Source organism: Mustela nivalis (genome assembly GCF_964662115.1).
Source record: "Mustela nivalis genome assembly, chromosome: 12".
NCBI lineage: Eukaryota > Metazoa > Chordata > Mammalia > Carnivora > Mustelidae > Mustela > Mustela nivalis.
Genome location: NC_139031.1, coordinates 56,087,166 through 56,106,450, shown reverse-complemented (window position 1 = coordinate 56,106,450; position 19,285 = coordinate 56,087,166). Strand labels below are relative to the sequence as shown.

The following is a 19,285-nucleotide window of genomic DNA, read 5'->3' as shown; positions in this document are numbered from 1 at the left end:
ACTAACAAGTATGAATTCAAACACAGAAAGTCTTACATATGTGTAAAACTCTATGGAAGCACAAAAAATAGACTTAACAGCACCATGTATTAAAACAAAAAGAGCTCCCATAATTCTATTTAACTATAGATATCATATACATCTTTGTATAATTATATATGTATATATATACGTATATATATCATATACACACATTCATATACTATGAAGGAGCGACCAAGCCACCCAGACCATCCACATCACCAGAGATACTACACACATACAATGTGGGTCTTCTTGAAACTAGCAAGACAGTATGTCTAGCCCAGGCACTGAAGCCAATGTATTCCCTCATCCAAGGAGGGGTCACCAATCAACTGAAAGCCTATCCAAAGAAGCTCTTGATGCTCTGTCTTGATGCTCTGCTCTTAATTATGGTTAAATAACTTTCCAGATTTCACTAATCTATGTTTCACTAATCAGAGACTGAAAAGAAACACATTAACTATCTTTGAAAACACCATAATGGCTATCCCAGCAATGGATTAGTTTAGGGAATGAAGTCCAATGTGTGAACACCATAACAAACTGTATCTGACCGCACCATGGAGAACACAAACCAACGCTTCCTGCTTAAGAGTGAAGCAGCTTTACCTTATTAATCTTCATATCCTTAGTGTTGATACAATGTTGGTCAAGTAGGCACTCAAAATTAAAGATACTGATTTGACTAAGTGGAAAAATTAGTACTGAAGTAAAAGGTAAAAGTAAGAGAAAAAAAAGAAAAAAGTAAAAGACTGTCCAGAGGCAGTGGTTTCTTTATGTAGAGCCCATTAATGAGGACTGTCCCCAAGTTTCATTTAGAGAGTATTAGCCTGAGTTGCCTACGTTTAAAGGGTACAGTAGAAAATGGAAAATGATATCCCCCCTGCCCCCAATTTGGAGATATGAAATGCTCAACAGCATAATAAGAATCTGTGAGAAACCCTTCATGGAAGACATCGTTTAACTCTACTCACTGATGCCTCCCCAATTTTTTAACCATAGCCTCCTTCTAATGGCCTGTCTGATGAATATCACAGAACTGTTTGGTAAGTGCTCTTTAATGTGGAATCATGCACTGGACATGTATTAGCCTAGGAAGCATCAACTGGCACCTGTGTCCTTAAGGACAAAAGTAAACCCTGTATTTTAAACATTCTTAACATATTTCAGACATCTTCATTCTTTTAAGGAAAGAAAAGCAACACCCAAGTAAGCTATTTTTGCTTCTTAAAATGATGAAAGACATATTTTGGAGGCTTCACAAGGTCATCATCTTCATGGCTAAGTAGACAGATTGTTTAACGGGTCCAAACTGGCTCAAAATAAAAATGGTCAGCTGCAAAGGCTCGTCCTTTTCAACAAGGCCACTTTCCCAACCAGGGAGCCTTCACAGGTGCACAGTCATAGAGATACACAACTCCTTGTTACTCTTGTGTACAGAATGCCAGGTGTGTAGAAATGAATAATCTTACTGTGACTATGAACTCCAGAGCAGTTACTGGGCTTAGGAAATAAAAACACAGAATGCCCAGGTGTATTGAATTTCAGGCAGGATAATGAAGAATTTTAGTGCAAGTATGTTTCCTGTAATATTTCAGAATACTTGTACTAAAAATTACTGTTTATCTGAAATTCAGATCTCACTCGGCATGCTGTACTTCATTGGGATCATACTCTTCCACTTGAATATCAACTACAGTGCATAAAGACCCTTTGAGTTTAGCCTAAATCACAGGAAAAAGCAAGTCCCAGGGACTGCATGTGCTTTTCCATTTCTTAGCTTCTAAGATTTTTCTCAATGAACTATTTTTGTATCTGCCTAGTGTAGCATTTGTAGTGTGGATCCATGACTCCTTCACATGGCACAAGAGAAAGAAAGGATTTTTCCAGCCACAGTAATCTGGAATATAACCAAAGACAATCTATTGAAGATGGAATATTCCTGAACAAAGATACAGACCAAAGTTCTTATTCTTACTCTTCCAGTTATGCATTGTTCTTGGGCAAGTATGTGTATATCTTCAGGCCGTGGCTGCCCTGACTTCAATAGCCCTTACTAAACTAATATATTATACTTCATGAACCTAAGTTAATTCAGCTTTGCCTCATTCCTGATGACTAACCAGAGGTCATACTCACATATTGTGGAAGCAGAGAAAACCACCTCAAAAAAAACCAAGGAACTGGCTAAAAGATGGTCCTTATATTTAATTAAAATCCATTTGTTTCAAAAGAAATGTTGTTGCCTTCAGGCTAAAAGGGTACCCTAAACATTTCACAAATAATAACTGTTACTCATCAACAATTCAACTTTAAATGCCTGTCATTCCTTGGTCAGTACCAAATCACTTTTATTCCAGACCAATAAAAACCCCATCGACTATTTTAATTTCTTGATTCTTGTGGGGTACCTCCAAAACACTACAAAGCATTCTGCAATTTCAATAAAAGGTATCTACACACAAAGGGAAAATCCATCTTCCCTAACAGAGTCTCCAAATAGTTTGATTTAAATAACATTTCTTTGCACTAAGAATCTATAATGCTAATTCATTTTGCCTTCAGCTTAACTTTCTGCTATTAATAGAGTGACAGTAAGAATTTTTCTCTTGTTAAATAGTATGCCCTCTTGTTACAGGAATGTCAAGCATTGCTTTCAAGTAATTAAAAACCTGATCACCAACATCTTTAGCACAACATAAAAGAAATAAGCCATTTCAAATTATACAAATGGCTGAGTTCTGAACACAGTTAAATACAAAATTCTGGTTCAACGGGAATTTCTAATTTCAAATTCCAAATTTAGGACATAATTAAAATGATTTATTATTTATCTAAAATTCAAATTTAGCCAAGTATTCTGTATTTTTTTATTTGATAAATCTGGCAGCCCCATGTGGGCTACCTTGTAGAAGATATTCACCAATTTCATCTTTTTTTTTTCTTCATCAGAACACTTGTTTTGATTTTTGTTTGTCCCCTCAAAAGAGGTTCTACCTATGAGAGAACACACACAATTTTCCAGCCAAAATTTTTCTTACCATTAATTTATTTTTTGCTTTCAACAAATTGGGCTTCCTATATTCAAACTGTAGTCTACAAAACAAAAAATTTTACTTACCTGTGGATAATATATAAGAAGACCACATAATAAAATATTTCTTTTCCTCACTTCCTTTGCATATTCCCTAATCTGCATTAGGTTTTCCACTTTCTGATCAAAATGTACTGATTTATAATCAAGAAAATAAACCTGTAAAATAATACAAAATGTAACATTAGAATACCATTCTTTCCACCCTTCTTTGAGAAATCTAACATTAAAGAAGTTCAAAACACAATTGTATTATTTTTATCAGTTTGTTATTATTTTTTCAGTTTGTGTTAATTTCTAGACAAGCATTTCAACCATAAATCCTTATTAAAGCTGAATCCTCCTTTACAAATACAAAAGCAGTAAGCAGTCAGTGAGAACACAATGCTAAAAAATACAAAATGCTAATATCATATTTCCACTTGTGTCAGAGCCAAATGTATAATGAATATATGATTTCAACCATTTGTTCAATTTATTATTTGAAACTAAGCTACATAGAAATATGTTAATTACCAATATCAATAAAATTCAAGGGAGTACTTATTATACTCAAGATTTTTAGAAGAACCCCTTTCAAATAATTTAATTTCTAATAAATCATCTATTTCTCAGAGTAAACCCAGAATTTTATATGTAACTTTCAGCAGTGTTAAATAGCATTTTTCTTGAAATTATTCAATGACTATTTTTTAAACATTATTTTCCATTTAGATTTTAAGGAGCTCAGGGTGAGCTTTCTTCCTTCAAATTACTGAAGTTTTATGGTACTGTTCATCTTTTGTGGGACATAAAATATGTAATCACAATAGTATCAAAACAAGATGCAAATGTATACAAGGAACAAACTATACTCAAACTTTTGTATTCTTTCACAATAACAAATTTAAGAAACTCTCAAGAATTATAATTTGTTCAATTCCCTGTATTTATTCTCTAGAAGCATTTTAAAACTAGTATACTAATCCTTTCCCTTCCTCTAGAAAATGCAAAACAAAATCTTACTATGTTCTTTGTGTAACACAAGGGAATGAGTTTTCACCTACCACACTGTATTTTGCTTTTCCAGGGAAAGGCACTTAAAATCCATTCTTAAAAGAAAATCATGTGAGGACACGTATGAATATTAATTCAGTAGATATTCATTCACTGTTTCTCAGACCTTTTCATTATAATTAACCAAAGACATACACATACAGTAGCCTCCTCCTAAAATCTAAAGTGACAATAAAGAAAATGCTCTATCCATTAAGAAACCAATAGAAAGACAAAAAAGCAAAAAATAAATAAATAAATAAATAAATAACGGAACCCCAAAAAAGGGTCTCGGGCATTACTATCTACTAAATAGTGGAAGACAATGTGCCCTCTGACCTTCAGCACACCCTCCCCTAACAGCGATTCCCTGAAAACTTACAAAGATTTTCTACCATGCAACAATACTTAGAGCAAATATAATCTGAAACTGGTGACCTACAGCCAGACTAGAACAATTATGAATGAACTATAAATATTAGACTTTCCTTCAGGGTAATTTAATTTATGACCAGTTGTTCCCCAGCTGAGACCTAGAAGCTAAACACCTATTAGCTGTTAAAAAGATACTAGTTCCCCTTTGTAGCCTGAGCCTTCTAGAAGGATGGCTCACATACCACCTTCTGTGATCTCCTTACCCCCCCTTGAGAAAGTGGAGGAAAAGTAGAGGGGGAAAAAAGACGGGCCCTATGCTAATGTGAAATTATGAGCTCAAGAGCGGAAGCTGAAGAGACATGTCCATCTCTGCCTTTTCTCCTGTCCTGTAGTGCTTTATGACATTTCATAAACTAGTGCCACAGGCTTCTCCTAGTCTTGTGAGTTTAAAATAATTTCCTGAAGCTAAAATTCCTGGTTGTGAGTTTGGGAGGGAAAAAAAAAGGCAGGCTAATTCTTCAAACCCCAGGCAATTTATGAAACTGCAGTCCTGTTAAGAATCTATAATTAGGGGAGTGGCTGAGACTAAGACTCTCTCCTGGGCCCATAGTGCCAAGTCATTAAATACCCCATCTGGACTAAGATGGACTAAGGAACAACACTGCTGTTTGGTGCTCCAGGTCTCACAGTACTATTTAACTCTTTCACCTGTGCAATGTTCGGTACTATTTAGATACCATGAAATGCCAGGAGCCACCATACCCAACGTACTTGATGTGAATGGAATGCCCCACAGTTTTGCAATGCACGCAATCCAGGCAACCTTACTGATAGCCTAGATACTTAATGAGGCAAACAGATATTTCCTGTTTAATACAAGTCTTCGTAAAAAATTTTCAGCTCTGATAAATCTCACAGTAAAATAAAGGGCATTGCAGAATGGGTTTATGGAAAAAATAGCACAAGGATCAGAAAAGATGAAACCACTCTACTTTGTAATTACAGCTTCCTTATAGATTTAAAATGCACAGAAATTAAAGAACGGAAATGCTAGTAACATATGAACTGAAGAAGGAATGATGGATACAGCCGGGAATGGAGCTCTGCCCTGCAAAGTACCATTGAACTTGGCTTAGGAGGAAGTGCACCTGCCAGGGGAACCTCTCTGCAAAGTCAAAGCTAGGAGCCAGTGCTCATTTTTCAATTTTCCTTAAAAAGTATCCTAAAGAGAGCCTAAAATGAATAATAACTTTGGGAGCTTAAAAGTGGTAGAACTAAAACTCTCAACAAGAATAAACTATATTGGAATGAGAAGGCTCAAGAGATAAAATGTGCTGAATCTGTGTTTTGTTTATTAAAAAGGACAGAAAATAATGATCTTACACTGAGCCGACACAGAAGAAACACTTCAGAAGGTATATTTCCTAATACCAATACCATGAAACTTAAGCATACACTTTACATTGCATACTAATTTTTGAACTTCTAAAATACACCAGTTACTTATGAGTTCCAAGAAAAAAATTCAGTTGGTACAATAAAGCAATCAATTTTAATTTTAAAGACAGGGCAGGTTTATATAACTACAGGAGAGGATTACAAAACGATCATGATAGCTCAAGAGAATGTAAACGTTTTTGCCTTAATAAAACAAACTTACAACATGGACACTCTTGTATCCATTGAAATGTAGCAAAACATCTCATCTAGGTTGAGTACTGCAGATTTGCTTATAGCTGCATCAAGTAGGTATTCTTTGATCTCTTTTTGAACTATTCACTCATTCACTACTTGTAAATTATCGTTACAGTATTTCCCCCTTAGGATGTCATTTCTAGTGGTTTTTTTCCATGCATACATTAGAAAAAGGTAAGAATATCTTCCTACCCCTCCCAAAAGAATTTCTCATTTTATTTTTTTCTAACAGTAAATTGACTCCTATAAACTAGTAAACTGCTTCAACATTTAACATATGGGTAGCTTCATGGCTTTGTGGGTGGGCAACGTTTCTGGCACTCAGAGTTTGGAAAAATGCTCCTCTGTGCCTCACGTCTTCTACATTCAGTTCTACACATGCTTTATATTTGTCTAGTAACCATTTAATATATCCTTGGCCCCAGATGAATTTCAATTAATTCTTCATACTTTAATATGTAATTTTTCATTTGTCTCAGAGGTCAGGTACATTAATTAAAGGACAATAATTAATATCAAGTACAATATTCTTTAAAACCTCAGGAATGTTCCACAACCCCACATTTAACACTTCTGCCTCATTCCAGAACCCATGTTAACAGGCCAGAGAAGGGGATCAAGAACTGTGGTAGGAGAGGAAACAGAGTCTTTGTTTATTTGAATAAGAAGTCAATTTTTGAAGCTCCAGTATATATATAAATATGCACTGCTTAATGCCCACCAAAGTGGAAGGAAGGATGGTCAAAATCAAAGTTATGGTTTTTATCAAATAATAAATTAGAAACAATTGGTAGATAGACCAGAGACTCTCTGAATCCACACAACAGATACTGCAAAATTATTTACCTATCTATACAGAAAAAGTACATTGTGTGACTCAGGTCCAGCATCTCACAACACCGTTTTTCAAAAGAAATACAGGGAGATAACAAAAGATGAAAATGGTCAATATTAAACAGATCAAAGTAAGAGCATGCATGGAATACTATGCAGCCAGCAAAAGAAGTGAAATGTTTCCATTTGCAACAACGTGGTTGGAAATAGAGGGTATTGTGCTGAGTGAAATAAGTCAATCAGAGAAAGACAATTATATGATCTCCCTGATATGAGGAATTTGAGAGGCAGGGTGGGGACCTTGGGGATAAGGGAAGGAAAAAATGGAACAAGAAGGTATCGGGAGGGAGACAAACTATAAGAGACTCTTAATCTCACAAAACAAACTGAGGGTTGCTGGGGGGAGGGAGTATGGAGAGGATGGAGACATTGGGGAGGGTATGTGCTATGGTGAGTGCTGTGAATTGTGTAAGCCTGATGATTCACAGACCTGTATCCCTGGGACAAATAACACATTAAATGTTAATAAAAATAATTAATAATAAAAAATAACTTTAGAGAAACTTCCATCTCACCTCAACTATTTATGAAGTACATAGATTCTATTAATGAAAATTAATGAACGGTATTTTCATTTTTTACTGTGCTTTTCAAAAGAAAAAGGAACTTTTAATGTTGAATCATTTCATTTTACAACAAGTTTTTTTTTAAGATTCTATTTATTAATAAAAGAAAGTGTGGGGGCGCCTGGGTGGCTCAGTGGGTTAAGCCTCTGCCTTCAACCAAGGTCATGATCCCAGGGTCCTGGGATCGAGCCCCGCGTCGGGCTCTTTGTTCAGCAGGGAGCCTGCTTCCCTTCCTCTCTCTCTGCCTGCCTCTCTGCCTACTTGTGATCTCTGTCTATCAAATAAATAAATAAAATCTTTAAAAAATAAAAAAAAGAAAATAAAATAAAAGAAAGTATGAACAAGCATGAATGGGATGAGGGGCAAAGAGATGAAGAAGCAGACGCCCCCACTGAGAAGGGAGTCTGACCAGGAACTCGGGACTAGATCCCAGGATGCTGAGATCATGACCTCAGCCAAAGGGCAGTTTAACCAACTGAGCCACCTAGGTGCCCTATATTGGAACAAATTTAAATTAACACCATCAAGCAATTCAATGTATAATTCTGATGAATAGAAGCTCATTAAAAGTTGTAAGCTATCATGAAAATTCGGAGCACATGTTTAACAACTCATCTATAAATCTTAAAATACCAGCAAAACTATTGGGTTGAGAAATGAGGGCATTTAACCAAAGTAGTAAATAAAGAATATTTCACATTAAAATATTAGCCATAGAAAAGATTTATACATTTTTATTGATTCAAAGAATTAAAAAGTAATTAAGTTTTATAGTATCAAGACAAATGTCATATTTGTATACCCATTTTGTTTCAGATCCTTATTAAAAGATCAAAAAGTAACAAAATGACTTCACATTTTTAAACAGGCAGTAGGAAAACGTAACATAGTTTGAGAACATGCTTAGAAATGATCTTTTTCTTCTGATTCCACAAGGTATTTCTCCTTTAGGAATAGAAATCTGCCACTGTTGTATTATGGGACAATTACCTGAAACATTATATATCTTTTCAATTAACATCTGTACCATCTGTAACAAATTTTAGAATCAAAAGGTAACAGCAAGCACAATGATTAATATGAAGCACTGACTAGCTAAACTAGTATTATTTAAAACATATTAAATCACTAAAGTAAGTTACAAAAACCAGGTATGTGGTTCTTCACTAAGTTTGGCATAATCCTCTTTATATATTTTAATGACTTGTCAAAATTTTATTTTACATGATCAAGCTTATTACACATTAACCAACAATCTATAATTATTATCAAGGTTGTCTGCAGGCAGGTGATTTAAATAAGCATTACATGGTATGTTTAAAGAATAAATAATGAGTATCTTTGGAGTTCACAAATAAATGCTAACCACTACAAAGTCCATTTAAATTTATAAACATTTGTTCTATTTTTATATACCTACTTTTTCAAGTGATTCTTGACATTTTTAATATGCTTCAACAGGCAAAAACAATAAAAAACATTTTCAGGAGATAAGGTATTTTGAATACTATATGGTAAAAACAAAAAGTATTCAAAAACGTGATCAAGGGGATCAAACACAGGTATATGATATACATAAAACATATTAGCATAGCCTCCACAGATTCATCCTATGTCTTTTATTAAGTATGGCAAAAATACTTTAATAATTTTAGCAATTAATGCTTTTTTTTAACAACTTCAGGAATAGGAAATTCATACTATAATAAAGAAAAGCAACAGGAAATTATGGTCTTATCAAAATTTCTTTTGAATTATTTGATAATGTTAAGCTTACATTAATTATATAAAGGATACAGAAAAACTGTGCTAATTTAAGGGAACTTAAAAACATCAGCCTCAAAAAAACAAAACAAAACAAAAAATCAGCCTCAGGGGAAAATGCAATTCTCAAAAATTCCGATTACAATGCTTCCAATAACAAATTAGAAGATCAATGGTGCTTTCCTATGGACTATTTTTTATTAAAATATAGAGCTAACTAACCTTTTATTTCTGAGAACATTTTTTTTTTTCCAGGAAGCTACATCATGTAAGAGAACTGACCTGGGCCACCTGCATGACTCAGCTGCTTAAGCATCAGAATGAGGCTTCAGCTCAGGTCATGATTTCAGGGTCATGGGATCAAGCCCCATGCTGGGCTCTGGGCTCAATGCAGAAGTCTGCTTAAGACTCTTTCTCCTTCCTCTGCACATTCGCTTCCCCACAAAGGATAAATATATAAATCTTAAAAAAAAAAAAAAAAAAAGTAGAATTGACCCATTATAAAGGGGGATCAAATAAAACATAGTCTAAAACTGCAATGTCTACTAAAGTAGCCACTAGCTATATGTGACTATTTACATTTAAATTCAAAATTATTAAATTCAAATAAAACTGAAAATGCAGTAGATATACTTCAAGTGCTCATAGCAACAGGTAGCTAGTAGTTACCATAGACATGAATCCAGCAATCAAACATTATTTCATCATTGCAGAAAGTGCTAATGGGCTGTACTTGCCTGGAACAAAAGAAGATTGTAAAATATCATGCTCATCATTTATCTCATTAATTGTTTTGGTCGTTAACTTATGTGTCTGTGTAATAAAAAGGATTTATTTTTTCCTGATTAAATGTTATGTTACTAGTTTAATCCTACAATTAAAAATGCTAGAAAAATTATCTCTCATATACAAAATTAATATAGAGTCTGACCTAAAACCGACTGAGCTTTTTCTTATTTACATATATTTCTGAAAATGTGGATCAGTATGAATGTATGAACATAATACTCTTAAACTGAGATGGTTCCAGCTTCTATTTCTGCCTAAGTAGGAGTAAAAGGGATCAGACTTACCTTTCCCCTTCAAACAAATAAGTTAAGTACACAAACTAAACCAAACTAAGATTTTTAAGACATGACACACCTGGCAACAAGGGACAGCTCTGAAGGATGAGAACAGATGGGATGAGCCCTATGTCTGCAGCAATTTACTTCCTTAAAACGGTTTCCAGGCCATGGCACATTGAAAGGAAAGGTGGATATGTGGGTTTCAAAGCCTAGGTGGGTAGGGTTCACAAGGCAAAATTCCAGAGAGGAAAGAGGTATGAAGAGGGAGAAGGCTGGTGATTATCAGGCTAACTCTCTCCCATATTCAGCAGAGTACTGATCAGTGCATGCATTTGAGAATAAAAACAAGCTGAGGTGGGGGAAAAATTCAATGGAGGAGACTAGATAGAATGGTGCCTGATGCACCCCCCAGGTCAGGAATAATGGTGGGAGCCATGAGCCAGGATAGAAGGTTTCATAATTTACAGGGCATTAGGTAAAATAATAACAAGTGTTTCGCTTCAGTTGTGAAGAATATAAGACCTACGTAATACACTAATTAGTCTGATCTAAAAATAGCAACAATGCCTAAAAGGATCAAATAGTTTCCAACAGTGTCCCAGGAAAAAAACTAAAAAAATATTCACGTCCCAGAAAAAAAGCTAAAAAATATTCACAGTAATAAAAAAAATAACCAATACCCAACAAGGTAAAGTTCACAAATTCTAATAGCTAATCAAAATATATAAAATGTCCAAAAAATCAGAAAAATATGACCCATAGGGAGAAAAACCTATCAAAACCAACTCATTAATGACACATTTATTAGAATGAAAAAGGACATTAAAACAAATTTACAACTATGGCCCATTGTTCACAATGCTCCAGGAAAGAATGTATGTGTTAAGTAGGAAAAAAGAAAATGTAAAAGAATCCTATACCTAACTTATAAAGATGAAAATATCATCATCTTATATTTTTCAAAAATACACTGGAGGGGCTTAACAGCAGACTAGACATTGTTGAAGATCAGTGAATTTAAAAGTATAATGATAGCAACTATTTAAAATGAAACAGAAAAAAAGAAAAAGAAACAGAACATTAGTGAGATATGAATCAACTTCAAACAATCTAAAATACAGATTAATTGGAGTTCCAGCAATATAGCTGGAAAATTTTCCAAGTTAGGTGAAAACTAAAAATCCACACAGCACACTTTAAACACACACACACACACACACACACACACTCTTTCAGGCATAAAAACACCAGGAAAGTACCCATAAAAAGGAGATAAATACATCACTTGAAATTGACTCAGAGCTGGTATCAATGTGCCAATTAGCAGACAAGGATCTTAAAATGGGTACCATAACTGTTTATCATTTATTCAAACGTTAACTAGGGAAATAGAAAATATAAAGGGTAAAAAGGACACAAACTTCTACAAATGAAAAATGTAATGCCTAAGATGAAAGACACGGTGTATTTTTTCCAAATTCAGGCCTGTGCAAGTCTGCAAACACAGAATGGCACAAGGAGGTACACCCTCACAGCGCATATGTGTACTGGGCTCAACTCAATGGCCAGGGGGAGCTAGAAACATCTGCTTGGCACATGCTTTCAACATGGATTAAGAATAAACTGAGAAATACCGAAGAATGAGTGAAAACTTCATTCTACTGATATATTGCAATCTTAACATTTATTACAGGTTTGAAGGTAACTTTTTCTTCAATTTTATATTTATGACAGGTGCACAAACTTTTTACTTAAAAGGCTTATAGATTCATTTAATTGAAGAAGATCGATTCTAAGAAAAAACCCTAGTTCACCTGTTAACATTATAGTTATCTAGGAAGTCAATCAGTGTATCACACAATCCAAATAAAATGCAGAAATAGACTAGGAAAAAGAAACTTCCAACTATAATCCATATTCTTTGCTTTCAAACTTTTGTCTTCATCAAATAACTTAGTATTTCTTTTTAAACTTATTGGGCAATGCTATCCATATGAACCAAAAAATAAAATTAATGATCATAAACACATATTTTAAAATTTGCTTAATATATTAGTAAGCCACTTAAAATTAAATAAATATAAAAGGTAAGTCTCCTCCAAAAATGTTGGAGAATTACTCCCCAAATTCAATTTTTAAGAGAAAAAATAGATTTTCTCTTAGGAATGAGCAACACTTCAAAGGTTAATGCTACTTTTTAGCATAAATCTAGAAAATAACTTAAGACATAATCAGTCTTAGACACAACAAGATGTGCTTCCAAACATGAAGAATAAAGATATGATTCACAAAATCTAAAAACATATATGTAAACTAAACAATTATACTTGCTGAATGGAAACACAATTTTTCTAAAAAGATAACATGAAAAATATTGAACTACACTAAAAAGAAGGATAACATAAATCAAGATCATAAAACTCATAGTTTAAATTTACACATGGTAAGTAATACCCTAAAAACTCAGATAGATGCAGTATTATTCTCCTTAAGAAAACACAGCTATTCCTTGAGATGCATACCTAGCCACCTTCATTCCTGCAAGTCACCACAAAGCATCTATTTATGGTAGGCAACACTGCAACAGGATGGAGTAGGAGACATCATGACTAGAAATGCCAAGGCGAGTTCAAATCAATAAACATTTCTGAATGTCTACACATGCTCGTTGGGAAAAGGGAAGAGACTCTGAGCACAGGAGTGTTAAGGAAGGATTCCAAGAAGAAATATGATCACTAAAATTCTAAGGCAGGAGAAACACTAGAAAAATGGTGTTTTGGGTCAAAAAACTCACCAGAATCAACATACATCTGTCAAACAATATGGCACACAGGTTACAAGAGTTCCTCAGCAGAAGGCCAACTGTGTGGTGAGGCAATGAGAAACAGGGTGATAAAAGCAAGAAAAACCAGCTGAGACCAAGTCTTTATGCTCTTACTGAGCTTTGTCCAGTAAGGGGATGAGAAGCCTCCAGAAGGTTCTGATAGAGAGAGTACCTCTTCATTAGCAATCAGCAAAATCTGTCATGGTAGCAATGAGGAGGTCAGACTGAAACAAAAAAGAGACTGCGGGGAGGGACCCAGCTCTTGGAGGGAGGACAATACATTCCAATTTTTTTTTTTTTTAAACATCATGAACTTGAACACTTCCTCTCAAAACCGAGAAGAATGATTTAGACTGGAGATAAAAACATATGAATTGGCACATGAGTGATACTTTAAAGCAGGAGACTCGATGACCCCGAGAGTATATGCCTACTACAGAAACACCTAACATGTATTTTAGGTAAAGATACTAATTAACAGTGGCAAACAGTTTAGAATTGAGAAGCTCAACCAAAATCTAGGAAACTACAGTCCATGGGGCCAATCCAGCCTCCTGCCTTTTTTTGTAAACCAACTTCTCCTGCAACACAAACACACTCTATCCTTTCCATCTCATCTATGACTACTTTTGCACTAGAACAGCAGAGTCCAGGAGTTGAAACAAAGACCAAATTGGCTCAAAAAGCCTACCATTTTTAGTATCTGGCTTTGTATAAGAAAACTTTGCCAACCCCTAATACAAAAAAATTATCTCAATGCAGGCACAGAAAATGACATCAATTATCTCCTATAAAGTAAGAGCATACTACTGAGTGGTTTTTCAGATCCTTTTCTTCTTCAACAACTTAGGTCTCTATTACTCAAGGGGGGCAAGTATTGACATCTCTAAAAACAAAACATTATTTGGTAAAGTAAAATAAGCACAGGGATAATGACATGTACCATACTCAACTCTCAGGACTGCTGTAAGGATTAAATGGGATCATTTATATTAAAAGGAAAGAATTGTGATTCATTATTTCAAGCAGTCAGTTAAGTGTCTGTTATTACCAACATTAACATAATTATACTAATAATAAGAATTAGCAGGCCACATTTTCAGGGGCAGAAGAGGGTCTGAGGATTATAAATGTAGTGGGAGTTCCATTTCTTAGAAATGGGAAGAGCAAAACACACAAGATCACAGTTCTCACTGGTGGGGCAAAAATCCAGAACTCAGTCATTACCATAAAAAGAGTAAACTAAAAAATTGGAATCTGTAATTCTCTCTCAAAAAATCGAAGAATGGCACAATACTTGAAGTACTTAAAAGAAACATGCAGGTGACTAACCAGTCCAGTCATTTCCAAGTAAGAGTTTTCCAATGCCAGCACAAGGATTATCTTGGCAATACTAGCTGCATTCCACCTGAGCAGGCACCAGTGAATCAAGTATCCCAGCATTTAGGTCAAGTATAAGCTTCAAAATCCCATACAATAAAACCTCTGCTGCCTGAAAATTTAATCATAATATACTTTCCAAAAGTATCACATACAAACTTAACTGCAAGCAGGGTTCAAGCCAAAGCATGTTTGGATGAAAAAGCTTTTTGCACTGATTCCAATACCTTTCTATACTTTATAAAAGAACAATCCAGCCTTTCCAGGAAAATGCTTAAGTAATCTATTTTTAGGTGGCTATAAATTTTTATCCTAAAGGAATAGCATTTAGGCCTGATAATATTCTTACCATCTTCCTGCCTATTAATGCTTCAATCCATGAACAAGGTTTTGATCTTTGTTTTTGTTTTCAGTTGTGTTTTTCGACGCTCCCTGGTGGTCTAGTGCTTAGGATTTGGCTCTCTCAATTCTGTTTTTCTTTGCATAGTATGAAATGGTGGTACAGGAAAGATTTCATAAAACAACATGATCCATTATACAAATCTATGTAGGACTTGGCAAAAACATTGAAATATGAAGGGTTTTTTAAAATTATGCCTTTAACTGGAATTCTATTAAAACTCAAGTATTAAGGAAGCCGTGGAAGAACGTAGCTTGACTTTCCGAGTTGGCTTTATGATAAGAGATTCTGTGTGTACACACGCACGCGCGCACACACACACACACACAAACACACACACAGATGAATAAAAAGCTTTTTAATATGAGTGGAATCTTTTCATTATCTAGGTGAACAAAGGTGCAATAATCATTTGCCTAACTCAACCTTCAGAAACAAACCAGAAAGATCCTTCTCTAATGTCCCATATCTTATAGCCATTCCTTCAGTTTCACAAGATATAAAATTTGAGATTATACCTCCTCTCTCTCATTAAATATATAGTTCGATTCCAACAATTCCTGCCCAGTCACTCTAAAACAACCCTAGTCCCAGATACCATCATTATTTCTTGGACTACTGTGATAGCCTCCTAACTAAACCAAATGCTTCAAAGAAACTCTCTGGTCACTTTCATCTATTCTCTGTGCTGTATCCAGAATGTAAATGCAAATGTTCTCACATCAGTTTCTACTGAGCAGGGCTGCTTCCTAGAATCCAAACTTGCAAGGCCCACATTGACCTTTTCCTACCCAGTGTGTGGTCCAGTCTGTTTCCGATCCACCAGCTTTCTAATGCTGACTATTCCATGTGCTACTCTGGCCATAGAGAAATGCTATTCTCCCTACTCTTAAAAGATGTGGACCTGCTCAGTCTTCCCAATTTCAGACTCTGCTCATATCCTTCAAGATCTCTTCTGATTACCTAGCATAGGCTTTTCTGACCCTTTTTATTTTCTTTTTAAGAGAGGGAGGGGGAAGGGTGGAAGGAGGGAGAGAGAGAGAACCATAAGAATTTATGCAGGGGCCCATCTCACAAACCTGGGATCATGACATGACACAAAATCAAGAATCAGATGCTTAACGGACTGAGCCACCCAGGTGCCCCATTTCTGTCCTTTTTTCAAAGAGATGTAGTTAAAACTCTCAACTTGGAGGTGGTGAATGAAAAGAACAATGACCAAGATATGCTGTCAACTCCCAGGCTGAGGATCACTTCCCAAGCTAACACTGGCCATCGGATTAAACTTATGTTATTGAAAACCTTTCATCTTTGAAAGAAAATAAAAGTATTTCCTTACCAATAGAGTAAGATAATATGGAACACTCTTTTAAAGATGCAGTTTTTTAAAATATTACAGTAATAAATAGCACATATATACATCAAGATGTTTGTCACACAGATGTTCAACAAATGTTATATTTATCTATATTAAGTCATCAGTTAGGTAATCAAGATAATAGGATAGTTCACTCTAAAGCATTAAGTATGTTGCACCTAAAATAAGTTTAACGTGAATAGGAAAGACAATGCACTGGAGCTTTAATGATTAAGGAATCATTCTCAGAAGGCAGGGTCTGGGATAGACATAAATGGAAAGATTCTTTGAAATGAAAGGAAGACTAATCTTGCAATCTTGCAAGTGTTTTTTAAAGAGATTTAAAAAAAAGGTGGGGGATGGGGCGCCTGGGTGGCTCAGTGGGTTAAAAAAAAAAAAGGCGGGGGAGAGTAACTGCAAAAAGGAAAGATTTGGATGTAACCTAATAAAAAGTGGACTACCAAAAGAAGGTAAGAAAGAAAGGGACAGGTGCAAGAAGAAGAATCAAGCAATCAATAAGCCAGAAATCTTGAAATAAAGGGAGGGTTGGAAGTGGAGTGAGCCTGGTGGTGGGTATTGTGGAGGGCACGTATTGCATGGAACACTGGGTGTGGTGCATAAACAATGAATATTGGTAAACTGAAAAAAAAATAAAATTCAAAAAAAATTCTCAAAATGGCTCAAGGTAGGAATTCTATACCACCTGATTCATTTTTAATATGACTGCTATAACCAGAACTGCTCTCCTATACTTGTACATAAGGCACATGCATTACAGGTTATAGAACAGCAAAAGGCCTTGACAACATGTTCTAACAGAAAATATTTTTAGAAAGAGAAGTCACTTAAATGGCTTTAAGGGCATCCCACTCTGTTTTCAGATAAAGACTCTGAATTAAAGCTCAGAGACATGAAGATAAATAGACACTTATTATTTTCAGACCTACTCCTTGTACCTTGAACCCCATTCCAGGCATATCATCCTTACTATGCCAAAGATCTCCTAAAACTTAAAACAATAGTCAAATATTTGTTTTAAATACCACCTTTGTAACAATATAATTTATTTTCTACAACAAATACAATCTTGTAAAATAGTATAATAAAAATATACCAAGCCCAATGGCACCTGGGTGGCATAGTTGGTTAAACACATGCCTTCAGCTCAGGTTATGATCTCGGGGTCTTAGGATTAAGCCCCATGATCAGTGGGAAATCAGCTTCTCCCTTTTCCTCTGGCCTTCTCCTCTACTCATGTTCTCTATCTTAAAAAAAAATAAAACAAAATAAATAAAAAATAAATAAATAAAATCAAAAATAAATAAATAAAATCAGCTTCTCCCTTTTCCTGTCCTTCTCCTCTACTCATGTTCTCTATCTAAAAAAAAAATAAATAAAATCTTAATATATATATATGTATATACATATATATGTATACATATGTATATATATATATCAAGCCTGACTTTAACCCATACAAGAAGTCAACATAATACGTATAAAGTATGACAAGTAACTATAAAATAAATGATAGTGAAAACATATTTGGTTCCCTTTTTGTAAAGAAGTAGCATAACACAATTGAGCTTAAGGCCCTTATTTAAAATAGAATCCAGGGACGCCTGGGGGGCTCAGTCGGTTAAGCCACTGCCTTCAGCTCAGGTCATCATTCCAGAGTCCTGGGATTGAGTCCCACATCAGGCTCCTTGCTCGGCAGGGAGCCTGCTTCTCTCTCAGCCTCTGCCTGCCACTCTGCCTGCTTGTGCACTTGGCATGCTCTCTCTCTCTCTCTCTGACAAATAAATAAATAAATAAAATCTTTAAAAAATTATAAAATAGAATCCAGTATACAAAACAAACAAACAAACAAAAAGCTAGTAGGAGAAATCCCCAGGTTTATTTTTTGAAAAAGTGAATGATCAAAATTGCTCAACTCCTTTTCTAGGCCTAAAGTTAACGTAAGCTGTCTAACAAATAAGACTAGCTTCATTATTTGGTTCCTGTGCATTTCATGTTACATTTAAGGAACTGATTTAGATGGAAAGCACCAGCAAAATAAATCATAAACAATTTTGTTCATCTGACTGAATTCAGTGGACTTCCCAAATTAGGAAAATAAATAGTAATTTCAAGCCCTATGCTTAATCAAGAAAAATTAACTCATTAAACTAGAAAAAGAACTCCATAATTTGTTCCTTTTGATATTCTGCTAGAACATCACTATATGAAAATAACTATAATTCATTACAAGAATCACTTAAAACTTGCAAGGTGTATCCCAGGAGAACGATATCTTGACATAAGTTATATGCCCAATGCAATTAATCTCAGGGAATTTTAATATACTACAACAAAAACTTCCTAGTAACCATTTATCCATAGGCAAAGATCTCCTAAAACTTGTAATAACAAACAATTCTATTCATCATCTCATACAAGAACTTTATCATTCTTCATTTTGGAGTTCAGTATGAATCCCTACACAACTAAAATTTCAAAAAGGTTCTCAAGGTATTTTAAACCAGGAATGAGCTATTATTATTTTAGGCAGGAAATATTTTAGACTGTATTACCAGAAAACAAATGGAAACATTTGTAGAATTCATGGAAATGACTGCATTTCTACCACTAAATCTATCCACACCATGAAATAGAAAACCTTAATGCATCTTAAGCAAAATATCAAAAAATTCAGTAAACAGTAAGATATTTTCTAAAGGAAAAGTAAAAACTACAGTAGCAAAATGGTTAAGACTGGAATAGAAGGATTTAGACCAACTCTATTGGTCATTCTTTGGCCACTAAACACA

The 19,285-nt window shown here is 34.7% G+C and overlaps 1 protein-coding gene across 7 annotated transcripts in view; it reads right to left on the bottom strand.

The window, feature by feature from the left end:
• Positions 1-19,285, bottom strand: part of CRPPA (CDP-L-ribitol pyrophosphorylase A) — a 302,846-nt gene that overhangs the window by 113,506 nt on the left and 170,055 nt on the right. For 6 of the 7 annotated variants that reach the window (XM_082693009.1, XM_082693007.1, XM_082693005.1 and 3 more), the window contains one exon: positions 3,146-3,277. The exons of the other annotated variant lie outside the window; for it this stretch is intronic. In XM_082693009.1, coding sequence (XP_082549135.1) covers positions 3,146-3,277 — 132 coding nt within the window. The remainder of the gene's footprint in view (positions 1-3,145; positions 3,278-19,285) is intronic. 7 annotated transcript variants of the gene reach the window in all.